The 26,568-nt window shown below is 42.5% G+C and overlaps 1 protein-coding gene across 1 annotated transcript in view; it reads right to left on the reverse strand.

Moving 5' to 3' along the window:
* The window catches only part of RHOJ (ras homolog family member J), an 82,280-nt gene that overhangs the window by 6,100 nt on the left and 49,612 nt on the right, over positions 1-26,568 (reverse strand). The window contains 3 exon segments of the mRNA NM_001168417.1: positions 1,659-1,754; positions 4,514-4,678; positions 14,940-14,998. Coding sequence (NP_001161889.1) covers positions 1,659-1,754; positions 4,514-4,678; positions 14,940-14,998 — 320 coding nt within the window.

Consider the following 26,568-nt stretch of genomic DNA (forward strand, 5'->3'; position numbering starts at 1 on the left):
GGAAAGACTTCTTTTCAGAGGGAAGAAACAACTTCCCAAATGAGAAGTCAGTCTAGGACACTGACAGGATGGTGCTGAGAGAGAGGCCAGAAGCTACGGACCCAGAAAACAAGTTCCTGCAAAAAGCTGGTGCTGAGTCTTTGGGGCCTTCTTGTTGTGAAAAATGTGAACTGAGAATCCCATATGATCATGAATGGAGCTATATATTTATGTACCTTAGGGAGAGAATGGAAGCTGGATGTTTGAGGAAAAGGTAGCTATGACCTGTGCCCATTTCATAGGAGGAAAAGGAAATAGTGGAGGAGACAGTTTACATGATGGTCAGGTGCTTGCAGGTGATGTCCACAGAGCTGGCTTAGTGTTGTTTTTATCTGTGTTGTTATCAGTTGTGTGACTCAAACATGCTCATGTCCCTAAGACACTGTTTGCTCACCTGTAAGAGGAGACAAGAGCTATCTGCTGAAAAAGGCTAGCAAGGGGCTGAAATGAGACAGAGCCTGTAAGAATGTGATGAATGGCTCACCCTCCCCGGTTCTAACACTGCTATTCACAGAACTAGGAAGCATACCGTCTCTCAAATGTTTGTGAGATGTTCTCATGGATTGCGTCCATAAAAACATAATTTCTTTGAATTCACTTTTATTCAAGTGTATCACTTAATTTTGTTACCTATATGAAAACGTTACTAAGAGAAATGCATGCATTTTTTTATTCATGAAGAATTGGTAGTTGTTGTTCTTGACCAATTGCAAAGGGGGACCCTAACTCTGCCTAGGTCATGCATTCTGCAGGGTTAGTTACTTTAGAAAGTGAAAGGGAAGATTCTGAAACCTCTGGCCTGGGTTCACGGGTTTGTGACTAAATCAATGAGGAGGTGGACTCAGGTTGCAGAAATACGACTTAGAAACCTCACACACAGTACCTCATCTCATGTCCATTGAGCGTCTGCTTTTGTATACATCTTGGGGGGAAATGGGAGGTATAAGATTTGGTCTAGATCATTTTCCAGCAGAATCACTGTTAAGCTCTGGGAATGGAAGAATGGTCTGTGGAAACATTTCCATCTGTGAGCAAGTTGCTATTATCTGTGCAATAGCCGCTTAGTTTCTCTACCGAGTTACTTTTCAATCTATGTTACTTTTCTGGATGCTGTTTGTGACATAATCCAGCTTCTCTAAGTGGCTATTCATTACAGAGTGAGAAATACTAAACAAATATAACCCTGCCAGATGCGAATCTAAGTTTCTCCCAGGAAAATCGCAGAATGCCTTTTATGGAGTCATTTAAATGAGTTATACCGATAATAAGCAGAGAGATTTACAAATATATATATCTAATGACTCCCTTTATTCACACTAAATATGGAAAATGGATATTCTAGATATTGCTAAATCAAATGATAAGTGCCCCAGCTGTTTAAATTCACCAAGTTTCTTTCTTAATGAAAAGAGTGCTGGCTGACAAGAATGCTAACTGAATGGTCCCTTCCAGCCTGACTAGAACAGGGGCGGTGGGGGCGGAGGGGAAGGTGTATAAAGCAGAGTGGTGATTCTGAGCACATTACACTTGAAAGCAAAAGCCTACATAGCTTTTCCATTCCAAAGCATACAGCACACTCTTCTCTCAGCAGCTATTCAAAATGAAATTCAGATCTGTACCGCTTTTGCCAGCTTCACACCATGCTCGTAAGTGAGAGGTTTCTCTTTCATGTACAGCAAACGGGCCAAGGTTTTGGGGTCATCTCGGAGATCAATCTGGCAAAAGACACACATGTGATACACTCATTTCTATTTTCGGGCCTTACCAGATATTGTAAACTGTAACATAAGAGAGATGTTTTTCTCCTTGACACTATGAAGTTGTTGAATTTTCTTTAAGGAAGCACAAACACATGCCCATATTATGTCTAAAAATTAAAGTGAGTTCTTTATAAATGTATACATCAGCTTTCCTTATAGTTTCCCCTTCAAAGCTATTACCCTGGGAGCTAGGGACTTATTCCAACGATTCCATAGTTGTCTCAAATGTTTTTGAAATTTCCTTTTATTTCTAGACCTGATTTATAGGATATACAAAATAATCAGTTTTATTACTGAACAGTAATGCCTCATTTGCTCCCTAATTATATTAATCATTGTTTGAGGAGTTCCTGTCATGGTGCAGCGGAAACAAATCTGACTAGGAACTATGAGGTTGCGGGTTGGAGCCCTGGCCTTGGTCAGTGATCTGGCGTTGCCGTGAGCTGTGGTATAGGTCCGCAGACATGGCTCGGATCTGGCATTGCTGTGGCTCTGGCGTAGGCTGGCAGCTGTAGCTCCGATTAGACCCCTAGCCTGGGAACCTCCATATGCTGTGGGTGCAGCCCTAAAAGAACAAAAACAAAACAAAAAAATCATTGTTTAATAGTTTATTTCCTGGCTCTGAATATATATATATATATACACACACACACACATACACATATACATATATATACACACACACACACACATATATATATTTATTTATATATGTGTGTGTGTGTGTGTATATAAATTTTGGCCATGTGGCCACATGTAGCATGTGGAAATTCCTAACCAGGGACTGAACCTGTACCACAGCAGTTACCAGAGCCACAGCAGTGACTATACTGGATCCTTAACCTGCTGAGCCACCAGGGAACTCATATTATATATATATATAATAATGTTATATATTATTAATATATAAAATATCTATTATATTAAAATATATAATATATAATAATATATTACAATGTATAATAATATATGTAGTATATATACACACATATATATAAAATCCTAATATATTTATATATATATTTAAAGATTTTTTTGTAGAGGAGAGGTTTTCCAAACCCAATCTTCACCCTCAAAGGGATGAAGGTTGCCACCTATGAGGATAGCCTAACAAATATGCTCCAGGCTCTGAAGTCAAGTCCTAAAAAGGAGCTTCCAAAGGGCCTGCTCAAGGATAAGCATTAATCTTTTCAAAGGTAGAACTACTTTGAAAATAGCATCTATGTTTGGATTAGGGGTAATAATTTAATTAAATATTGTAGTTGCTTTAAAATCATACCGTGTATGTGGACCCATGACTATATGCATGGGTGTAAATGTGAGCACATACAGGTTTGTGTTTTAAAGAAAAAAAATTCATACATTAGGGTCCTACTTGTAAGTACATTGCTCAGCTTGACTAGTAGGTGGGTTTTTTTGCCTCAATTTTTCAACTTTGTGCCCACCTGTTACAAAATGAGTTAAGATCATACAAGGATGTTTGCATGTCCCATCACTGATTTTCCCATCAACGTGGTCAAACATTATCATCTGGACCTAAGGCAAAAGACTTCATTTAAGCAAACAAATGATGATCTTTAGAGCAAAAGCATTACTGTATTCTGATTTATGACTGTGTTAATTATCTGTCCATATACACCCTAGGAAGTATTTTTCTTTTATATTTAAAAAAAAAATCTTTCTCTTGTCCAGCAGAATGTAAAATGAGAAATAGAAAGCAGCATATGAGACAGCTAACAATAACGCTCTTTGGTATTATTACATTTCCATATTTTTGAGACAATAATTTGGGTTAAAACCCAAATAGCAAAGAACAAAATCTATTTAAAACTATGAAAAGTTGCAATGATATTTAATGCATTTGTGCAACTGGCTTATGGCTGAAAATTCAAACTGTGGAATTTTATTAACTTTCAAAACACTCTAAAGGCGTTTACAATCACAGTTTTATCTGGTATATATCCATTTTAACTTCTTTTCTAAGATCTGGGAAACCAGGAGCCTTGAAGAGAATAGGGAACAGTGACTTCTGTATCATTTCTCAAGGCGTGTTGTTAAGGAGTTTCTGTTATAATGAGTCTATTCTGATCACTGGGGTTACTTTGACATTCACACCAATTTTGTGACTTTCAAACAATCATGGATTTTAGATATAAAAAATATTAGATAATGAGTGTAAATGACGCTTGCACCTCATTCCTCTGGCTCTGGCCTGGAGAAGGGTGTCTCTTTAAAAAATGACTTTGTTATCTAAAGACAAAAAGTGGAGAGATTAATTTTTAAAGGCCCTATCAAAACTTCCTGCTTCATATTATTTGTTTTTTTGTTTTTTTAGGGCCTAATCAGCAGCGGCATATGGAGGTTCCCAGGCTAGGGGTCTAATCAGAGCTGTAGCCACCAGCCTACACCACAGCCACAGCAACGCCAGATCCTTAACCCACTGGGCGAGGCCAGGGATGGAACTCGCGTCCTCATGGATGCTAGTCGGGTTCGTTAACCACTGAGCCACGATGGGAACGCCCTCTTTCATATTAAATAGCCCTATTGTCTTTTCAATCAGGGGCTAAATAACCACTCAGTTCTTAAAAATAGCTGTTGATAGGCTTGATGGACCAGAGACACTCTTAAGCAGGCTTTGGTAGAAGAGGATGTTTAGGAGAGGCCTAAAGGGCCTTTCCTTTTTGGCAACCCTGCCCGCTTGCCCACCTTCTCACCTGGGTCCCTATGAGGACGTAAGGCACGTGAGGCATGCAGTCCCTCAGCTCCGGGACCCACTCCTCCTGGACGTTGTGGTAAGAGGCAGGATTTACCACCGAGAAGCAGATCAAAAACACATCCGTGTTGGGGTAGGAGAGCGGCCTCAGCTGGTTATAGTCCTCCTGCAGGAGAGCACAGGGTGTATGCGTTTGTGCAGTGGCTGGGAGGTGGGGCTCAAGTGGTGCCACCACAGCGCCCCTGATCCCATCCCTTCCCCCACCCCAGAATCTGGGGTTTCTCTAAATTACTAGAAGCAGAGGAACCATCAGTCAGGAAAACACCTGTTTGTTATGCACAGAGATTATGAATTGCCTCCCTTTGAAGATGAACTAAAAAAAAAATCTTAAAATATTTTTAACAGTTTTGGTGAGATAACTTACTCATAAAGTTCACCCATTTAATGTGTATGACTCAATCAGAATTATTGCAATTCTCTTGTCACATGGGAATTGTGTTGTATTGAATATGTATTTAAAGGAGTGGGCTGTGGGCCAAGGTCAGAAATTCTCTCCTTATATAATTTTAAAAAATTGCATTCAGATTTCATTTAGAACAAGACAACTAAAAAGAAGACCAAAGAGTTGTGGCCAAATCAGACATCACCATTTTTGAAGAAATGTACTGTGTGAGGGTTTAGAGCTAAGAATTGGGGATTTGTTTCTAAGTCTACTGAAAAGCCACAGTGCGGCCTAAGAAATCAAATGCAGATTAATTATTTTCTTCCCAAAGACCTTTCAGGCAGGAATGTGTTCTGGTTGAAGAGTTCCTGGTTGCATAAGATGTTTACATATGTGCTGTTTCAGCAAGAGGTGACAGAGACAAGGTAAAACATTGCGTTACCGCAACTTTGGGGAAATGTCAGCAACTACCTTTTATTGTATGTGAAGTGTTTCAGGAGGTTCTCAGGTAAAATCAGCTATTTATCAGAGGGTTTTATGTATTTTTATAGAATTTAGTAACACATAAGCCCAGAGGAACCTTATGTGTGTGTGTGTATTTTATATGTATATATTGTGTTTACATACACACTGCATATAACTCATATACATATACACACTACGTCCAGGCATACATACATAGATACAACTATGTCTGTATGTTCACACTTATACTTGTGTACATAGACATGGGTAATATCTCAATTCATTTATTACGTCTGACCTTACTACTCTTCCAAACGTTTAAAAAGTTATAAAACTTATATAAACTCATTGCAAAAATTCAAACATTCCCCGAGGACATCGAGTTAGGAGTAAAATTTTGTTTCCATCCCCCACTTGAACTTTAATAGTTTTTCCTTTCTTCCCAGAGGGAGCGCCTACATAACAGTAGCCTTCCAAAATCTTTAGTGTTTGTTTACATATATAACATTCACATGTTTATTTAAAAATAAGGAGTTCCCATCTTGGCACAGCAGATATGAATCTGACTAGGAACCATGAGGTTTTGGGTTCAATCCTTGGCCTCGCTCAGTGGGTTAAGGATCCGGCATTGCCATGAGCTGTGTGTAGGTCACAGATGCAGCTCAGATCTGGCATTGCTATGGCTCTGGCGTAGGCCAGCAGCAACAGCTCCGATTAGACCCCTAGCCTGGAAACTTCCATATGCCGTGGGCGCAGCCCTAAAAAGAAAAAAAACAAAAAAAAAAAAAAAAAAAAATTGATTGCATAGCTCATTATTTTGACACTTGTTATTTTAGGCTTAATGCAATGAATGCTTTACAATATCAACCTCACTATCTTTCTGTTGATGCTAACAACATCTTTACAAAAGGGGTGCACACAGCCATGTACATGTGTGCCTAGGGGGAAGCCCCTGGAATGTCAAGTGTGGTGGGTATGCAACTGTCTGTCATTTCACTGCTCAAAAGTGCCCAGAACACAAAGGCTCAGTGTGCATGGCTGGCACTATTATTGCTTCTGGTACTATCAAGAACTAAGCAAAAGGCAATGAGAGCTGGCAAGGATGCTGAAAAATCCTAAAATCCTACAAAGTGAACTGAAAGAACACCCAGAAAATCAGTTACTGTGACTCATTTATCTCATTTATATTAAGGCAAATAATTGAGAGTTGAGAACTTTGCTAAAACAGTGATTGGGCCAGGCTCACTGATTGAATCTCAATTGAGTTGTGCCTGTGCCTGAGTGCATGTGTATGTGTGTTTGTGTCTACATGGCTAGGGTGGGAGACGGGAGAGCTTATCTCTTGTCAGTACCTCCTCTTCTTTACACAACTCATCCTGAAAACCAACCCTCCCCCAGGGTCTCTCTCCTTTCTCTTGGGGGCTTTCTCTCTGACAGTAACTGTGAGGTCCACAAGCTGAGACCTTGTCTTCCCAGCCCATAAGCTACAACTCTTCCTGCTACCACCTGGCTCTGCCACTCCAGCCTCTCCTCTGGATTGTTATAAATGGACGGAGTCTGTGTTAGGTTTTTTCTCATGCCCCACTGATGCCTGTGACAAATATTTCATAAATGCTTTGACAGACTGGATGGCACTGGGTCTATAGTGACCTGCAAATGAACATACGGTTTTTCTGTGGATTATTCACTGCAATATTTTTCATTAGAAGCCCCTGGGGAGCTTTAAAAACATCCTAACACCCTGCTAGCCACCTACCTGCCTCTACCTCCCTCCTCTGGAGCCAGTGAATCAGAATCTCTGCAGAGTGGGCCTGGGCACCTAAGCTTGCTGATTTCATTGGTCTGAGGTTGACAGGGAGTTGAGGATGTATCAAGGGCTTGTTACTGAGGGCCAGACACTGTTTCAAGCTCTTTCATGCATTATCTCGTTGAATGTTCCCACTAGCACTATAAAGGTGGTACCATCAACATCTAAATTTCATAGAAAGGAGGAAGTTAAGGTTTAGCGAAATTCAGTAACAGGGCTATTAAATGCCAGGCTGGGGTGTTTAGCCTGAATCTGGCTCTGGTTCTTAATTGAGACTATGAAATTCGTTTCAGTTCAGGATTTTAAGTGAAAGATTAAGAATTTTCTTGAAAATTCAGTTATCCAGCAATCTTAAAATGGATTCATGCTTTACCCAAGGATCTAAGCAAAGAAATGTTAGACTCTAGGGTATAGTATCTAATTTCTGTATGTCTATAAAAGTCCTATCGCCAGGCCTGCATCAGCTAGAAATCACCACCAGATGGCAGCAGACACTGTATGTTCAAAACCTCAAAGCAAAGAAACAAAATAGCTGGGAGAAATGTCAAAACTAGGTAAGCCTGGATCACAGCTAGATAAGTGAATAACTGGTAGTCTGAAAAGATCATGTTTATTTGAGTCTTTACCCATAAGCTATCAAAGAAATTCTGCTTGCTCACACGATAGAAAAGTTAGGAAGACTTTTGCTGGACTGACATCAAGTGGGAAGCTGAGAGGGGTTTGGTTTTTCCATCATCTCCCCTGTGCTAGGTAGGGCCCTCCAGCTGAGTGACTTCTGACTGTGCCCTTCATGGGGATTTATCCTGCTCTGTATTCTGCCTCTCTCTTCTGTGGAAACCTTGCTCCTGTTGTTTGATTCTGCCTAAAAAGATTTCTTAATTGCCTACCAAACATCTAGCATGGAGCATTAAGGATGCTCTATGAGCCATGTAAAGTGACTGAGAATTGGCAATCTAGTGGGGGAAAGAAAACAAAAATATAGGAAACAGTTTGATTTGTGTGAAAGTGAGAGAGGTGAAGTTTCTCTTGCTTTTAGTGGTCTGATAACAGAATAATGTAGAATAGTTATTTGGCTGAATTGAGGAAATACAGTTTCAAGGCTGGAGGTTTTCGAGATCAGCTAGTGCCATGGCTCCCAAAGTATGGGTGCTGACCTGTGGGATTTGCATCATCTGGGAGCTTGTTGGAATGCACATTCCCAGGTGTTGCCCTGCCTTCCTGATGCTGTGGCTCTGGGGGAAGGGCTACTTCATCTGTGTCTTAACAAGCCCTCAGTTGTCCATAAGGTGACTCCATTGTAGCTCAAGTCTCAGAACCACAGGTTACTGGGCTTCCCTTTGCCCTGGGCAGATTTTATAGTTTAGGAAACTAGAGTCTAGACGTTGAATGATTTAATCAGGACTAAATAGCAAATGTACCTGTAAAGAAGGCTCACACCTGGGCTGGCCTGATTCCTTTCATCCCTGGATCACCACTGGCTGCAGCTTTGAGACATGGCAGTGGGTTCAGAATGAATCAGAGTAAATGTCCCCTCAGGACTGAGGACTGGGTGCTAGGACATTGAGGGACTTGAATCTGTGCCACTTGCTAACTTGTGTGATTTTTTTTTTCAATGGGGCATGTTTTCTTTGTTGGATGCCCACGTGTTGAGGTGATATAAAGGGGGTCCCAGGAGGTATATGAGACCACAGTGTTGATATTGAGAGTATAAGACTAGAAGAGTATCTCAAATGGGGATTTCAGGGGCTAAAATGGACAGAGAGGTGGGGTGGGGGGTGGGGGTGGTGTAGGGAGGGATATGTATAGGGTAGGCTTTTGAGTGCTTTCCACCCAACTTCACTCTGAAGGCAGAAGAGTGGTTGGAAAGCAAACCTGGTTTTCTGGGGTAACTCTGGGTAATAGTTAAAAAATAAAAGCTCAGGGCTAGCCTCAAGCTCAGATGGGCCAAATACCTGGGCTCGAAATATGTCCGTCACAGCTGCCTCATGATGGCACAGGTGGCACCATTAGACCACCCCTTCTCAGACTTTAGGCATATTTGAATCCCCTGGGATCATGTTAAAGTTCAGATTCTTGTTCAGCAGCAGATCTGGGATGAAGTCTGAGAATCTGCATTTCTAACAAGTTTGCAGGTGGCACTGATGCTGCTGGACCAGGGGCCACGCTTAGAGTGGCAAGGAGTGCTGCCCTTCCCCAGCCCCCTACCCTCATTAAACTGGAAATTGAATTCTGCTTCCAAGTCCTCTTGGGTTCAGTGATGTTTATTCCAGATTATCAGCACAGCCTCACTTTAATATTCTCCCATAAATATACTCATATCTGTCAGGCTTGGTTTGGAAAATGTGGGCACCTCACAGAGGGCAGGAGTGCAGCACAGTGTTTACGAGCATGGGTGAAGAAGATACTCTCTGGGTTCAATCCCAGCCCTGCTTGGGACTTTGGTGGGAATCTTGGGTAAGTTCCCTCTGCCTCAGTTTTCTTATCTGTAAAACAGGTTGGTAATAGAGCTGGCCTCAGAGGATTGCTATGAGAATGAAATGTGATAATATTTGCAGACCACTTAGGACAGTGTCTTTTTTTTTTTTTGGTCTTTTTGCCTTTTCTGGGGCTGCTCCTGCAGTATATGGAGGTTCCCAGGGTAGGGGTCCAATTGGAGCTGTAGCCACCAGCCTACGCCAGAGCCACAGCAAAGTGGGATCCTAGCCGCATCTGCAAACGACACCACAGCTCACAGTAGTGCTGGATCCTTAACCCACTGAGCAAGGACAGAGATCGAACCCGCAACCTCATCTTTCCTAGTTGGATTCGTTAACCTCTGAGCCACGACAGGAACTCCAGGACAGTGTCTTGAGCAGAGCGAGTTCTTTCATGGTTGAGTCCATCCTCCATCTGTGTCACCAACAGCTGCAGGTCCTGGTACAGTGTTCCTACCCTTCGTGGACACTGGGGCTGAAACTGAGATAAACTTTTCCTACATGGAATAGTTATGAGACCCAAATGTTCACACTCTCTGAGTGTACCTCTGAATCAATGTCCCTACGGCTCCATTTATCATCATTTGGAGAGAAGTAAGATTGTGTCCTGAGGTTACTTTTACTCACTTGTCACATGGACTGACTTCTTCATCCCCCCAAATTTAAGCACTTTTGAAACCATGTTAAGAGGCATGTGAGCAAGGACATTTGAGCTGCTCTTTGAGGAAGAACATTTGTCCTGAGGTTTTAGGCAAACTTCCCATAGAGGGTTGATGTCAGACTCTCTGCTCCAGATGGCCCCATTGGGTTAGCCAATAGCAAGTCCTTCCAAGTGGACCCTGAGTTGTTATTAATGACACCCCCACCCCAAAATCCTTGCCTCCCTGCCTGGGGAGAAAGGGGAGAGAAACAGGCTTTAGAGTTCAGGGTGGGTAATGACATGCATCATGCAGCCCTGGCTCAGTGAGGGGGTGCAGCTGATGGCCTTCCTGCTCCCACACGCTCATGGTCTCTGGGACAGCTGATCTGCTGTGGTTTCTCGTGACAGGCATCGTTGTGTGCTTGCCTGAAAGCAGACAGTACCTGACCCAGTGGGGCTTGTGTGCAGAAGACGCAGAGGTTACGCTGCTGCCGAGTAGCCAGGGTCCTGACCCCAGGAGGGTCCCATTCCTCCCTGGCATTGCTGCTAATGGCCACCTTTTGCACATATTGTCTTTAAGACATGTCCATCATGGAGTTTGGCCTGAGAGGCTGTAGCCTGAGCAGGGTTTTACCCATGTTGCCTGTTTAGGTCAGGGCCCACGAGAGAATGGGGCAAGGTGTCTTGGTACCAGGGCTGGTTCCACTCCAGATGGCCAGCTGGGAGTGAGAGGCTGCCTGACTCTAGTCTTGACCTAGGAGAGACCCTTCCCCCATGCTGGTAGATGCCCAGGCTTGCGGTGACACCCTATCCCAGCTCCCTGCTCTCCTCTGGTCTATCTCACACAGTCTAAACAAACTGGCCAGCAAGTACGTTGTGTAGAAGTCAGCTCTCAGATTCTGCAGTGAAGCCAAAGATCTGAGCTCAGGAATCCCTGTCACAGGGATCCTCTCACCAACACACTTCAGGGGCCTGAGCTGCACAGGCCAAGGTGCTCACAGAGCTGGCCCTGCTGCCTCCCCAGGACAAGCTGAGGGCTAACACACAGAGTCACCTTGCGGAAAACCCTCCATGTCCTTGCCTCACAGAGTGTCTGAAAATGCTACCTAACAGAAGAACCCAAGCCCTTAATTCTGTCTGTCTTCAGAGGATTCTACTCCAAATCCAGATGTCAGTTTGTTTCAGGGGTTGGGGGAGAGAGCTCTGGTCTGACAGCACTGCCCTGTGCTCTCAGTGTGAACACATGATTTCGTTATCAACTCTCTTTAGCAAATGCTTGTCTGGCTTGGGAAGTGCTGGAAGCATGTGTCTGGCCGGGCTGGTGGGGCTGCTGTGGTGTCTGAGGCAAACAGGTGTGCAGAGTGAGGGGAACCATGTCAAATGATTTTGTCCAGGGAGGACTCTGAGGGTAGACGGAATGAGTTCCTATCCCTTTAGTTTTCTGAACAAGGATGCTTCTTGAGGTTGTTTATGTTAACTCTGAGCCACAGTTAGTACGAGACAAAGACAAGGGCACTGCTTCTTGGTTTGCTCATATAAGATCATCTAATTAGAACATTCCAGCAAGATGGAACCCTATAGCTGGGTTCAGAGACTTATTTCTTTTTAGTGGCTCAGGGATTAATCAATTGGTTTTGAGACCCACCTCTCTTTCTTGTTCTTAACTCTGACCAAGTGAGTAGTTTTGAATTAGTCATAGATTTCCCTTAGCTTTGTGACCTCAACAGCAGTTGCTACAATAGACCTGAAGAGGCTAGGTTATTCTCTCTGAGGCTGGGAATGGAAATTTTGGGACAAAGCTTCAAAATTAAATTTGTTACAAAGCCTTATTGGAAGAGTTATAGAACCATGGGTAATGGTTATTTTCCACTGCATCCTCCTAATGTTGGGAACAATGTTTCAACCACCAAAGACGTCCAGGGTAGAGATTTTCACATTTTAATGTGCAGACGAATCACCTAGAGATCTTCTTACAATGCATTTTCAATGTGTTCCATAGGCTGGAGATGGGGCCTGAAATTCTGCATCTCTAATAAGGCCCCTGGTGATGCCGATGATGCTGGTCCCTGAACCAGACTTAGAAGAGTGGGTCTCCAAGTGTGGTATGCAGACCAGCAGCAGCATCATGAGGAAACCTGTCAGAAAGGTAAATACTCGGGCACCATCCCAGACCTGTAGAATCAGAAACTCTGAGGGTGGCACCCAGTGGCTGGGTTTTGACAAGCCCTACAGGTGATTTCTGATCCCTGCTCACATGTGAGAACCACTGTTCCACAAAAGGATAACCTGTCATCCTTCTGAGGGAGGCAATTCAATATTTCACCCTTCTTTACTGCTGAAAGTTCTCCCTTGAGTCTAGCTTCAAATTGTTTTGCTTAATTATTCCAGTTCTTTTAGGCATTTTTGAGGTCATTTTTAAAGTTTCCAATTATAGAATTTTAGTCCTAGAAGGAACCTTAAGATGTGTTCTGATTTCTTTTCCCCATGATTTGTGCTCCCCTATCAACCTTGTCCACCTCTGGGCTTTCAAAATCGCTGGTGGAAAACATTAAAGGGGAAGTTAAGTTGAAAAAGCAATATTTACAACCCACTTGTTGTTATAGTCTGTCTGCACATGTCACTTTCTCTGGTGTCAGAGGTTTGTGTCCATTTGGAGTTCAAAGATATTTTTTTCTACTGCTTTAGAGGCTCGACTCTTATGCTAGTATTCTTTTTAAAATTTTCTAAAAAGGACTGAGCAGTAGAAAAGAATAAACTTTCTTTTATGCTTTTATGTGGTTTTATTGGATTTGGAATTAAATAGAGGCGAAGGGAGGTTGTTTGGGGAACACTTGATGCACAGAAGCTAAGAGTTGCAGAGGGTTGCTATGGAATTGGGGAGAGCTGGGTGGGCGCATGGGGCACAGAGGGCTATTGTAGCAAGTGGGGGAAGCAGAGGAGTTTGAGTCATGTGGCAGTCCTTGCTGTATTGTACTTTTCAAAGTGGATGATAGTAAGACAATATGATGATGGGGGAGAAGGGTGTTGACTCTTTTCCAGGCTGTGAAGTCCTGATGAATGTGGACACCTCAGTGACCATGTGATTGATGGAGAGTAGGCAACTCCAGCCCAAAGGACTTCCTCTGCTGCTGCAATGCTTTCCAGTGGAGTGTGGTCAGGCAGGAGCTGTGCTGTGAGCCCTTGCTCAGAGGGGCCACATCAGTTTTCCACCCTGGGTAGCTAGGGGCAGCCTTTCCTAGTCCTGTGTCTTGCTATTATTGTAAGAGGTCTCCTCCACTCTCCGGGGCCTAGAGGAGTTGGCTAAACCAGCCATCTCCCAGGGAGTTTGAAGGAAACTTCAGGGTGGTGCTAGATTGCCAAGTTCTCCATAGCCTCTGACATCCCAAGACATTTCTGCAGTGGTCCTTGCAAATGTACACAGAAACCCCAAAGAAAATTTATTTATTATGGTTTTTTTTCTAGTAGAGAGGTTTCAAGTTGAGCAAAAAGACGTATCTCCAGATAATTGTGAAAAAAAAATGTGTAACTGCAAATGACTATTATCAGGAAGCTCACAGTGGGAATAAGCATGGTCAAACGTTCACTCCAAAGGACTTAAGATGTATGAATTTGGACAGACTGAGCAACCCGCTGATTTTGACCTAAATAAATGACCCAGGATGTACGATTACAAAAGCTCTGTCAGAGAAATTGGGCCACAGCCATCAATTGCTTAACCACTTCCCCTCTAGCCCGTGAACTTGTACCATTTGAAACTTTTCCTAGTGGAGTATGTGGGGCAGGAGGGAATAAAGATAAGGTGGCATTTTTACCCAGTAGAGCAAGTGCTAACTAAGAAAACATTAAGAGTGCCATCCCATGGCCTTACATTACTGGTTGGCCAGGTGCTCCAACTTGAAGAACTATTTCTGACAGAAAGAGACTATTTCAAGAATCTTAGAGAGTTTAGAGTCAACCTCAGTTATTCCTCACTTTGGGAAAACATCTAGGATCCTGGCTTTTCTTCTTTCTAACACTTAATCCATCTTTTTCCTACTCCCAGATTCCTATCTCCTATTTTTTTTTTTTTTTGTACTTCTCCACAGCCTGTTAGGCAATTCAAATAAAGAGCAGGAAAGAATATAATATGATGGAGTTCCCCTGTGGTGCAGCACCTCTGGTTGCTGCTGTGGTGCAAGTTCAATCCCTGGCCCAGGAATTTTCACATGCTGCAGGCACAGCCAAGAAAAAAAAGGATATAACATAAATGAAATAATGGCTGAAACTAAAACTTATTAAATTGACTCAGCAATCCTGGGTCTGGAATTGGTAGGAAGAAATGGGAACTCTTGACCAAATATGCTGTTTGGTTCATGACCATCATCAGTCAGTAAATGAATTATCTGCCTGTCAACACCTTGAGTCTTATAATGATTTTTTTGTAATGATGAATATTTTAAGATAGTAAAAATATTTTGGTTGTCATTTGGTTAGACTGTAAATTTGCCCCAGGTGATCACAGGAGGTAATATGTGTACCGTTCGTCCCCAGATGCCTAACCAAATGGATCAGTCTCCCCAGCCTCCTAAACCCTTAGTGAACCAAAGAATAAAAACATACCTGTCCTGCAGTGTCGTACAGGCCGAGCAAGTGCTGCTTGCCTCCCACTGTCACGGTAACTAGGGGAGAAGAGAAGGGAGAGTCTGTAAGTGCAAAAGCTTCAATCAGGAGCCTTTGCATTTCTCCCCACCAGCATCTCCCTGGGCAGCTAGGACAAGCCTATGCCTTGTCCATGTACGTTCTAAACCAAGCTGACAGCATGGTTTCTGAATGAAAGGCAAGCATGGGCCGCAGTGAAAGCAGCTGGGCTGAGCCAAGTCCTAATGTCTAAGGAGAGGTATGCACTCCAGTGTCACCAGGACACTCTGCAGCCTGGTCACCAAACCTGTGAGGGCCCTACCAGATCCAGCTCCTGAAGGAGAAGGATGCTGGACTCTTTCTGGGCCATGTTATTTTCTTCTTTGATTGGGTTTGAGCCAGCTTTTCAGAATATAGACTCACGTAAGCAACTTCTCTGTTAGGAATCTCTTGGCATTTATTTGTGGTTGAAATGTTAAAAAAAAAAAAAAAAACTAATAAGCCAAGATAGTAACCCACCTGCCTATTTTACCGTCTCCAAGGTAAAGCTCATAATGAAATGAGAAGAGCTTAACATTTATTTCACTAAGTTTTTTTTTTTTTTTTTTTAATTAAATAGCTCTGTGCTTTAGCCTAGCTGATTCATTACCATTGGAACCTTGGTTGCCAAAGAAGGTGTTATATAGGTTTGGGCTCCCGGACCTGAGGGAAAAGTAGAGGGTCTGGTTTACCCACTGGGCTTACTGCCTCGCCAGGAAATTGTATCTGAAAATGAGAGGTAATAGAGGGATACCAGCCACTCTTTTCATGGCTGGACATGAAATAAAGTCTCAACCTGGAACTAAACTGAGATGGAACAGATAGAATGTGAGGCTTAATATAATTCTCCTGGTAAATGGAAAGAGCAAATCTAAATTTCCACAAAAATTTAATCTCTTTTTGAAAAAGAAAGTAAAATATGAAGGAGAATATGATTTTTTCTTAGTTGACCCAAATAGGTCCAAATGCAGGGATTTATATTCAATATCTTGTAATAACCAATAACAGAGTATAATCAGAAAAAACCCAACTGAATCACTTCTCTGTACACCTCAAACTCAAGGAATATTGTAAATCAACTGTATTTCAATAAAGTGTGCAAATCCAGTATAAAAATGATTTTCGATTCCTCTTACCATTAGCTGTGCAGGAAATGAATGATAAATGGAATAGCAACCTTTTATAACCATAACTCCAGCTAAATTCTCTGGTCCTTTGCTCAGAGTTGCTGATTTAGTACTGATTTTACTTTTATTTGTTTTCAGGTTCATGGGCTACAGGTATGAAGATTGCTTCTTTTTTTTTTTTTTTTTTTTTTTTTTTTTGTCTTTTTTTGTCTTTTTTGTTGTTGTTGTTGTTGCTATTTCTTGGGCCGCTCCCGCGGCATATGGAGGTTCCCAGGCTAGGGGTTGAATCGGAGCTGTAGCCGCCGGCCTACGCCAGAGCCACAGCAACGCGGGATCCGAGCCACGTCTGCAACCTACACCACAGCTCACGGCAACGCCAGATCGTTAACCCACTGAGCAAGGGCAGGGACCGAACCCGCAACCTCATGGTTCCTAGTCGGATTCGTTAACCACTGCGCCACGACGGGAACTCCTGAAGATTGCTTCTTAATGGCTCATTCTTTGAAGAACAGGACTTCTTTAAAAGTAAGGCCTCCCCAGACCCTGGGAACCCTTTTTCTAATCTGCTCAGATCAACATGTGTTCAGCTTGGTAACATGGCAGCAGCCACTCAGATGGGCTTTTAAATGTGTATTTTTAAGTGGTGAACACAGTTCCACCAAATGCTGAAAACACTGACAGAAGAGGGGGCATTTACACGTTTTTACTTCCTTTCAAAAGCCAGGCTCACAATGGAGATGAAGGTGAGATGGTGAACACCCCAAGCTCTTTGTCCTGTTGTATCTTCCTCTTCCCACACATTTGGAGCCCAGACAGGTGTCCCTGAAATCTAGATGATTTCTTTAATGGCCAATTCACCACCTAGTCATGGGTCAGGAATGAAGGGGAGTAATCCAGCCATTACAGCATGGAATTTCTTGCCTCTTGTTAGCAAGCAGGATGGGGGCAGCAGCTCTGGAGATCTCCCTTGGATGGTCCCCAGACCCCCAGGCCTGGGACCATCTGTGCAGTGAGCCCCAGACGCTGCCTCATGCTCATGTCCCCACTGGGTTATATTCTGGAACCACAGCTCTGACCTTTGGCACCAGAGCCCTGAAGCTTGAGCTTGAATTTTCTGAGAGTGAACATGCCTGCCAGCTTGCTTTTCCTCAGGCCTCACTCTTTTCTCCTTTGGCAGCTCTGAGGCAGGGAACTGCACCAGGTCTGAGGCGAGTGCCCACTCAGAGGGCTGGGCTTTGGGCTGAGAGCCTGAGTCCAGCCTCCATTCCCTCTGTCCTCACAGGTTTATGGGGTCTTGGGACTGCCCTCAGTGTTGGAGCATAAAGACCAGATGCAGCTCTTCCTGTGGTGGAGGGTGGAGAGAAGGACATAGTGCAATGCACTAAACACTTGGGGATGGGGATGGGAGCACACAGTAGGGATATTACTGGGCGTGTGCACATATGTTTGTGTTTGTGTGTATGTGTATGTACTCGTGGGGTGTGGAAACACACAGTGGGGCGTTACTGCCTGTTTACACACACCCTGCAGTAGTGTGGTCCGAGAAGGCTTTCTGGAGGACATGTCTGAGCCGAGCCCCAGGGATGGCTAAGAATTGCCCAAGATGCATTGGGGTTGGATAGATATGGTTCATGAGCTACCTGGGGTGCACTGGAGGAGATGGACCAAACAGGTGAACATGCAGGGTGATGAATGCAGGTCTGACCTGCTAATGTAGGCTTTATTCTGAAGGCTTTGTTAAGCTATTGAAAGTCCTGAATTGTTTTCCCAAAGAAAGTGAAAGAGAAGAAATTAATTTTCTTGGTTTATAGCAAAATCCTAGGAGGAATCAGGATGACATTTTGGGATGGAAGCCAGGTTGGCTTTCAGCTTTGCTGTGGAGTCGGTGCTTACTCTGTTCACCCAGCCCTACTGGACAGTTCCTAAGGGAATGGGAAATGCCTGTGCCCCTCTCTCTGGAAATCACTTTGATTCTCTCTTTGCTCTCCTTTGATCCTCCCATTTTATCAGAAGGAAGATAAGTGGATCACACATTGGTGCCAGAGACAGACCCAAGCCTTCCTCATGCCTCATGGGATATACAAATGGCTTTGTGAGTCCTTCTCTTGACCAGCTATGGATGCATTATTGCTAGCCAACCCCACCCCTCCTGTGAGACTTCTCAGTTTGGAAATGAATTAGATCAGCACAGAAGGAAGGTCTGCCCTCAGATGCTCATGGTAAATTTAGTGAGTTGAGAGAGCAGGATTCTTTAAGTCAGATGGTTCTGCATTCAAATCCCATCTTTGCTGGTCACTCTGAGTGACCTTGGGAAAGTCACCTAACATCTCTGAGCTTTTCTTTCCCTATTTGTTAAAAATGGGGATAACCAGAGTTCCTGTTGTGGCTCAGTGGAAACCAATCTGACTAGCATCCATGAGGATGCAGGTTCTATCCTTGGCCTCTCTCAGTGGGTATTGCATTGCCTCGAGCTGTGGTGTAGGTCACAGACGTGGCTGGGATCTGGCATTGCTATGGCTGTGGCGTAGGCTGGCAGCTATAGATCTGATTTAACCCCTAGTCTGAGAACCTCCATATGCCATGGGTGTGGCAATAACAAGACAAAAAAAAAAAAAGTGGGGATAACAGGAGTTCCTGACATGGGGCAGTGAGTTAAGAATCCGATTGCAGTCGCTTGGGTTGCTGCAGAGGCGGGGGTTCAATCCCCAGCCTGGGAATTTCCATACGCCAAAGGTACTGCCAAAAAAAAAGGAGGGGGGATAATATCACCCACCAAAGACAATACTTGTGAGGAGGAGGTTAAATGAGAAAATACCTGGCACACAGCTTGACTCATAGTAGGGGCTGAACAACTATTTCTTTCCCTCCTTCAACCAATGCTTATCAAACCTCTTCCAAGGTAGGGCCAGTCTGTCTTGCTCTCCCCTGTACACTCCCTGCACAGGAAATGGCACAACAAATGCATCATATTTGTGAATTACTGGTCACTTTCTTCCCTCAATGACAGCTACTTAGATCAATGTCTTGTGTCTCTCACTGGACAGGAAGATGCTTGAGGACAAACACTCCATACCCGACACCCCACTGTACCCAGCACAGTTCCTGGCATGCACAGTAGATGGTGATACACAGAACAGAAAGGAAGCTTAGGACAGCTCATGCAGAAGGTCCCTCAGAATGTGCAGAGCTGCTGCTCAGAGATGCCCAGATAGACACTAACTTCTGGGAAGAGCCTGCAGCCAGCAAACCCGCCTGGCAGACAGTGGTCAGGTGAAAATCCCAGGTCACCTTCTATTCTTGGAGCTATTAGAGGTTTTTTTCTTTTTTGGCTTAGAAAGGTTTTAAAGAGAGTGGGTCAGATGACCTGCTAATGGCTCAGACGGTTCTCTCAAGAAAGTGTGAAAAGTTGTCAGTGACCTGTTAAGTATGTAAAATGAAGGCCTTCCTTCCCAGATCCATTAAGCGCTTTGCTGCCTTGTGCTTGTTGTTGGTGCAGACTGGATGGTTCATTTTAGGAGTTGGAGCAAGGTGCTAATGAAGTAGAAATCACGGGTTTGCTCTCCTGAGGGTCAGTTGGTTTCACCCTGAGAGAAAGTGTCCAGGCAGGACCTGAACACATCAATCACCTCATAAAACTGTATGTCATTTGCAAACCTGGATGAGGGAGTGTTGGGGACTCCCTGGAAGCCAGCTCAGACTGTCACTATAGCCCAGAAGCAGCGCTACAGGGACCTAGTTCACAGCCCTTTCACTGTTAGGTGGTGGGCTGGCCCTCTCCCTGGCCAAGAGCAGTCTTCTGAAGTCAGTGTGATGAATATGTGATGAATCCAGAGAATTGGCTGGTGGAAAGAGGCCTCCCTGTGCCTCTCTGTTCCCAGCACATAGGCAGCCATGTGTCTGTATCACTCTGAGGCAGACCTGACTTGGTGTGTGGATATAATTCCATAAAGGAACTATTTTGGTGGAAGAGATACTAGATTATAGACATAGCAAGAAATAGAATTTTAAGAACGTGAAAACCCTGGCTCTCTTGCAAATATAGAATGAGGATATGCCAAGACAGAGACTCAGTAAGTTGATGAATCTCATTCAAAGAGCATTTTCAGGAACTGGGCATTTATAGGTACTTAAAAAGCAAAATGTTAGAATAAGATGGCTAAATTCAGTAGAAAACTGGGTATTGTCCTATGGAAAAGACAACCTTTGTTGTTCTCCTTTCTCCCAAATGGGAATTACTGGCAACCTGACCCAATAAGATTTATAAGTTAATTGTAACTTCAGAAAATCTAAACTTTTAGTTAATAGCAGAGTCAGACAAAGGTATATTCCCCTAAATTACTAATCCTCCAGACGAGGGTGTTAAATATAGCTCCAGAATGATGTTGAAAGGACAGCTGGCATGCTATTGGCCTTAAATACAAGTTTCAGATAATTTTTCTTCATGTCCGAATTCAAGTGCATAGTTGGTTATCTACTGATTGGGGGAATTTTCTTGTGGCTCAGTGGGTTAAGGATCCACCATAGTCACTGCAGCGGCTCTGTTACCGCTGTGGCATGGTTTCAGTCCCTGGCCTGGGATCTTCCACATGCCTCGGGCACAGCCATAAATAAATGAATGAATGAATAAATAAATAAATAAAAAAGAAAAAAAGAAAACTGGATTATTCATTTGGGGAGATTTTGGGCATGTCAGTATGTTTATCCCTCACCTGGAAAATGAACAAATTGTGTTTACCTCATAAGGGCAAAAAAACTCTGTAAGCTGTTCCACAGTGAGGGGTAATCATCCCTGAAGTTTTTCTATCTCTAAGGTGCTGAAAGAAAGGGGTGTTTACATGAACACTCTCAGTTCTGACCCTCATCAGGCTTTCTCACTGGATATCATTAGCAGAGTCCATTTCCATCTCTGAACTGACCCTCATCCCCTGATCTTCTTTCTGGAAGATCCCAGCTGACTTAGCACCAGGGTCTACTTTTAGGAGCTTCTTGTGTTTGTGACATGGTTTCAGTCCCACAAAGGAGAATGTACATTTGATAAGGAAGCAACTCTGAGCCTCGGAAGGAGATTACCCTCAAAATAAGTTAGGAAACAGAATGACAATGGAAATAGACAATACACTTTCATAAATATGAATAGTGATGAATTCCATCCTTCTGGGGTTCATCCTTCCAACTTTGGTGTTCCTCTTAATGTGGCTTCAAAACCTTCTCATCCATCTACATGGTCCCGCCACAGCCAGCTTGTTTCCCTTCTTTGCAAAGACTGCCTTATGTTTCCTGACTGTGTGTGTGTGAGCGTGTGAAATAAAAGTTGCTCAGGCAAGCCTCTGATGTGTCAGCAGGAGGTCCTGTTTCCATAGAACAAAGACTGAGGCAAAAACAAACAGGCCTCTGAGCAGAGGGTTTTCTTCTTTTTTTGCTAGTTCTGTATGTTTGTCCTACAGTAACAAGGGTCCCAGTTGAACAGGGTGTTGTACATCTGCCGAGCATCTTCTGTCTCCTTTCTTTTTCATGTGTGTCCACATGGGGCTTGGTTTGTACCTGTTTGGAGTTGCAACCACTTGGATTTTTTTTTTTTTAATTAGAGTTGATTTGTAATATTGTGCCAATTTCTGCTGTACAGTAAAACGTCTGAATATATATATATATATATTTTTTTTCTTATATATCTTCCATCATGGTCTATCACAAGTGATTGGATATAGTTCCCTGTGCTGTACAGCAGGCCCTCATTGCTTATCCATTCTAAATGTAATAGTTTACATCTACTAACCCCAAACTCCCATCCCACTCCCCACCCACCCACCTTGGCAACCACAAGTCTTTTCTCTATGCCTGTGAGTCTGTTTCTGTTCTGTAGATAGGTTCATCTGTGCCCTATTTTAGATTCCACATAGAAGTGATATGATATACACCCCAGATTTTAAGGCAGGAAAACAGGTTGGAGGCCTGGGCTCACTGTGAATGAACTCTGGGATCTTGAGCAAGTCACAGCTTCCCTTAGTCTTGATTTTCTTAATGGAAGTTTGAGGAGAAAAGGAGATCATAAATATAAAAATTCTGTACAAGAAAGCTAAGATAGTTGTAAGGTGCCATGACTGAGCAAATACTTTTGGGAACAGAGCTTGTTGGAACAAAGTTGGGTGTGGGGTGGGTGTTCAGGAAAGGTCTGTCCTTGTCAGTACTTGTTTGATGATGGGAGGTGGGAGGGGGAGGATGAGAGTCAGCAGGAAGAGGAGGAGCTTGTGCAGTTCCAGGATTCTTGGAGCTTGTGCAGTTCCAGGATTCTTGGAACTGACTGGGGATGAGGCCACGATTGCCCAACACTCATATCCTGGGATTTTAGAGTCTCGCGGGGCCTCACCCTTCCTTCCTCAGCATTCATTCCATCTCCATATCCTGGCAGTTCTACCTGTTCAGTTTCTTTAGAATCAGACTCCTCTTTACCATCCACGCAGCTGTCCCCATGCAGCCCCTCACCCCCAACCTTGTCAATTACATGGTCCCCTAATATCCAAACTGCTTTCTCTAGGGTCCATCTCCCATGCTGCTTTTTCCTCACTGCCACCAGTGGTCCCACAGCTGTGGCTCCCAATCATTCCCCACATAAAACTCATATCCTTTTCAAGAGTGTATAGCCTCCTTGTAATCTGCTCTCTGGTTTACCTTTCCAGATCTCTTATTTTTTCCCCTCTTACAATCCAAACTTCTTGCAATCTGTTATATTCACAATGCTTTTGCTTAAGCTGTTCCCTCTGGAAATCTGGAAAAGAAATTCTGGAATGCTTCTCCCACACCTGTCAGCCTAGCAAACTTCCATAAGCTGGAACACTGGCTTCATAACTCCTCCTTGTTGTCTCCCACGTACTTTAAGCCTCTTTCCATACTTCCTCGTCCTTTGAGACTTAAAGTGCTGTGTTACTTATTCTCTCACACCAACACCAAACTGGGACCTGGCAAGTAACTCCGTACGTACTTGTTGAGTGACTGAAAAGTGCAGTAAACTCCACCCAAAGTGGAAGTTTTCTCTGACGCATATCCTTTCTCTAGATGAGTCTTTGATCTTTCCCAAAGGGTTACCAGGAGCTTTTCTGGACACTAAGTGACAGGATGGGATCACTGGGAATGATGTCCTACACTAGAGCTGGCATACCTATTTTGAGAGGATGCCATGGAAAGGTGGCACCACTGGGTGGGATCAGTACTTGGGGCACTTTGCCACTTTTCCAGGCCACTTTCATCAGCCATGGGGCTGCTGGACTCCACCAGTGGGGCAGGGCCATTGCCAATGCATCCTGGGGTTCACTGTGGCTCTGTGAGCTGAGGTCGCCAGCCCCCGTGGCCTGAACCACAGAGCACCAGGAAGCTGTTTTCTGATTTAGACTTTGGGGAGAAGTGTCTGAATTATAAGTGAAGCCTGCAGGCAGAGGTGTGTGGTCTGCAAACTAGGCTGTGCTTTTTGCAGGATCCCTTGTATAAAGAGACACTGAAAAAAACACATGCCAGCTCCTTTAGTCACAATCATATGTCACTAAACTTGTAATAATCAAGGTGCCATCGAGGTCTAGTGGAATAAATACCTAACTTAGAGACGGAAACTTTCTACTTCGGCCTTGACCTGGACTCAGTAAAATAAATGTTTCAGGGAAACCACCAGGGGAAGTTTAAAACCACAGACTCCCTGGTTTCACACCCTAACCCTAGGATTCAAGGGAAATAGGTCTGGAGGGGGGCCCAGAAATCTGTATTTTGATCACACCCTCCAAGTGTGTGATTCAGATCTGAACCTCAGTTTTTTTCATCTTTAAAATGAGAATAAAAACAACTCGATTTCTCTAGAATATCTCATCCACTTTAGACAGTTTTGTGAATACTAGATGAGGTAACACAAGGGAAAAAATTAGTTTATGAAGTGCTACCCATATATATTATCTTTTCTATCCTATCTGACACATATAGGAACAAGGTGGTCTGTGTGGAACAGCACTTTCCCTGCCATGTTTAGAACTAGTCACTAAGGAAATTTAAACACTTGGGTGATGATAAAAGTGGAATAGTGTGTTCTTGTGAAGAATTTTCAGAGAATTATTAGGCTCATAAAAATTCTATCAGGTACTAGCTATAACTAGGTAGGAAAGATGATGGAAAGTATCTTTTTCACAATAACAACAAAAACGATAAAGTGCCTAGTGATGGGAAGGACCTTTATGAAAAAAAAGCATAAAAAAGCACTTTGATGAATGCAGAAAAGAAGATGAATGGAGAAAGAGCCTATGGTCTTGGATGGGAAGCTCTTTTTGGTGAAGATGTTAGATCGTCCCAGTTTAATATGTTTAAAGTAATTCCAATAGGATTTTTAAATTGGGAACATGATAGAGTAATGATAGCAGTTATATTCAAAATTTAGTTAGAATAGCTAATAATTAAAAAAGAATGACAGGATAACTGTGCTAATATGTTAACATGTATTATAAACTTATTAAAGCATCATCACAAGGATCAATAGATCAGAATAGGGATCTCAGCCACTGAACTATATTGGAAGGATTTAGTATATGGTAAGTGGCAATAGGGAAAGATGGAGTAGTCAATGTATAGTATTTAGATAGTTGGTTACTATTTGGAAATAGAAGGACTCTGAAAATATAAAAGCAATTGAAGAAAACCAGAAGGAAAATGATTGGTATATTGACTTTGAAAAAACCACATATTTTCACCTATATTGTGAAAAATGCTCACTGTGTATGAGGGTCAAGAAGGTTATTATAAAAAAAAAAAGGTTATTATCTGTGATGCATAAGGGTGTTTTCTGCTTAATAATGATAGCAATTACTCCGAAAAAGACTAGAGGTAATTTACAAATAAACAAAGGGCCAATGAATATTGGTGTAAAAAAAATCAAATAAGGTGCAATCTTTAGTCTGTCAAATTAGCAAAGAAGTAGAGAATGATACCCAGGGCTGCTGAATATGTGAAAATACAGCACTTATACACTGCTGGAGGAAATGGAAATTGGTTCAAATTTTCTGGCAAGTCATTTGGCAATATAGATCAGAAGCCTAACCATGGGTCTACTTCTGACTCAGCAATCCTATTTCTGCAATATATCCCCAGGGATAATCATACAAGTGCACAACAACAGACACGTGTAAGTATATATGGTACATATGCACATGTATACATCACCAAAGAGTTTATAATAGTAACAGTTGGAAACAATCTGTATATCTAATAATTGGAGATTGGCCTTCATCAGTTATGGAAAAACCTTACAATGGAAACTTTTAAAGAACATTGAGGTAAAATATTTAGGATATCATGTCTAGATAGGAGATTCAATTCTACACTGAATATATAAAAATATTTCTAGAAAATACTTTTTGTTTTTTTCAATACTTGGTTACCATGAACATGTAAATCAGGAAAAAAAAGGTATCTGAGTGCATAACAATAGTGGTTATTTTATTACTACTGTTATATGTAGATTGGATTCTGTGGCATCTAAGTTGTCTCCTATTACTTGTTTTAGCACTCCTTCTTAGTTCATTCCCTAATTTCATCTTCAGCTTATCCAGGTTTATTTTAGGCTTATATTTTTACGAGGAAAAACATGTGATGCATAGGTCTACTGCAGTGGTTTATGAACTGCATTTTGCGGAGAACTCATCTTTTTTCAGAGAATTATGATGAACCAATAATGCTCTACCTATATTTGTGTTTCAGAGGTGCCAAGAAAATATTGTGCATTTGAGGAGGTTAGAATCTGCCAAATATATTAGTTGTAACCTGAAAGAAGTGTATGAGCTATAAAGACGACAGTAGTAATTTGGTTCTAAATATAGCCCTTTATTGACAATGTCTAGGCATAGTGAAATAACCTAGCCAAGCAAATATTTAGAGTGTGTACTTCTGTTTCCACAGTATTACAAGATAATTTGGAGAACATTAATCAATTTTTCTCTGTTTTCTACATTTGTTCATGGTTGTTGTCTTAGGTTATATTTACTCAATTGCTTCTTCATTATTCAGGATCTTAGAATTTTATGTATTTGTATTCTCTTTTTTTACTTCGTTTATCTTAGTCAAATGGGGTTCTTTTCAGATAACAACTTTATTTTCTAGTTCTTAAGAACTGTCAGGGAATATTAATAATTGCTGATTAATTGTGACCAAAGGAGGAAGAATATGCGACAATTTGAGGTAAAACAGTTCTTGGATCTTTTCTGCAATGAATATCTAAGAGGCCATCTTGATAACTTTATTAAGTATTTTCTCAGAGTTTGCATAAGATAACATCGACCACTTTTTTTGTCCTTGTTCACATATTTTTTCCCCAATTGTCTTTCCTTGAACCATCGAAAAATAAGAGTATAATTATGGGGATGCTTATCAGCAAGGCATTGTTCATGGCAATCTGGTCCTATTAAGAAGAGTTTCATAGCCAG

Source organism: Sus scrofa, chromosome 1, assembly GCF_000003025.6.
Source record: "Sus scrofa isolate TJ Tabasco breed Duroc chromosome 1, Sscrofa11.1, whole genome shotgun sequence".
In the NCBI taxonomy this organism is placed as follows: domain Eukaryota; kingdom Metazoa; phylum Chordata; class Mammalia; order Artiodactyla; family Suidae; genus Sus; species Sus scrofa.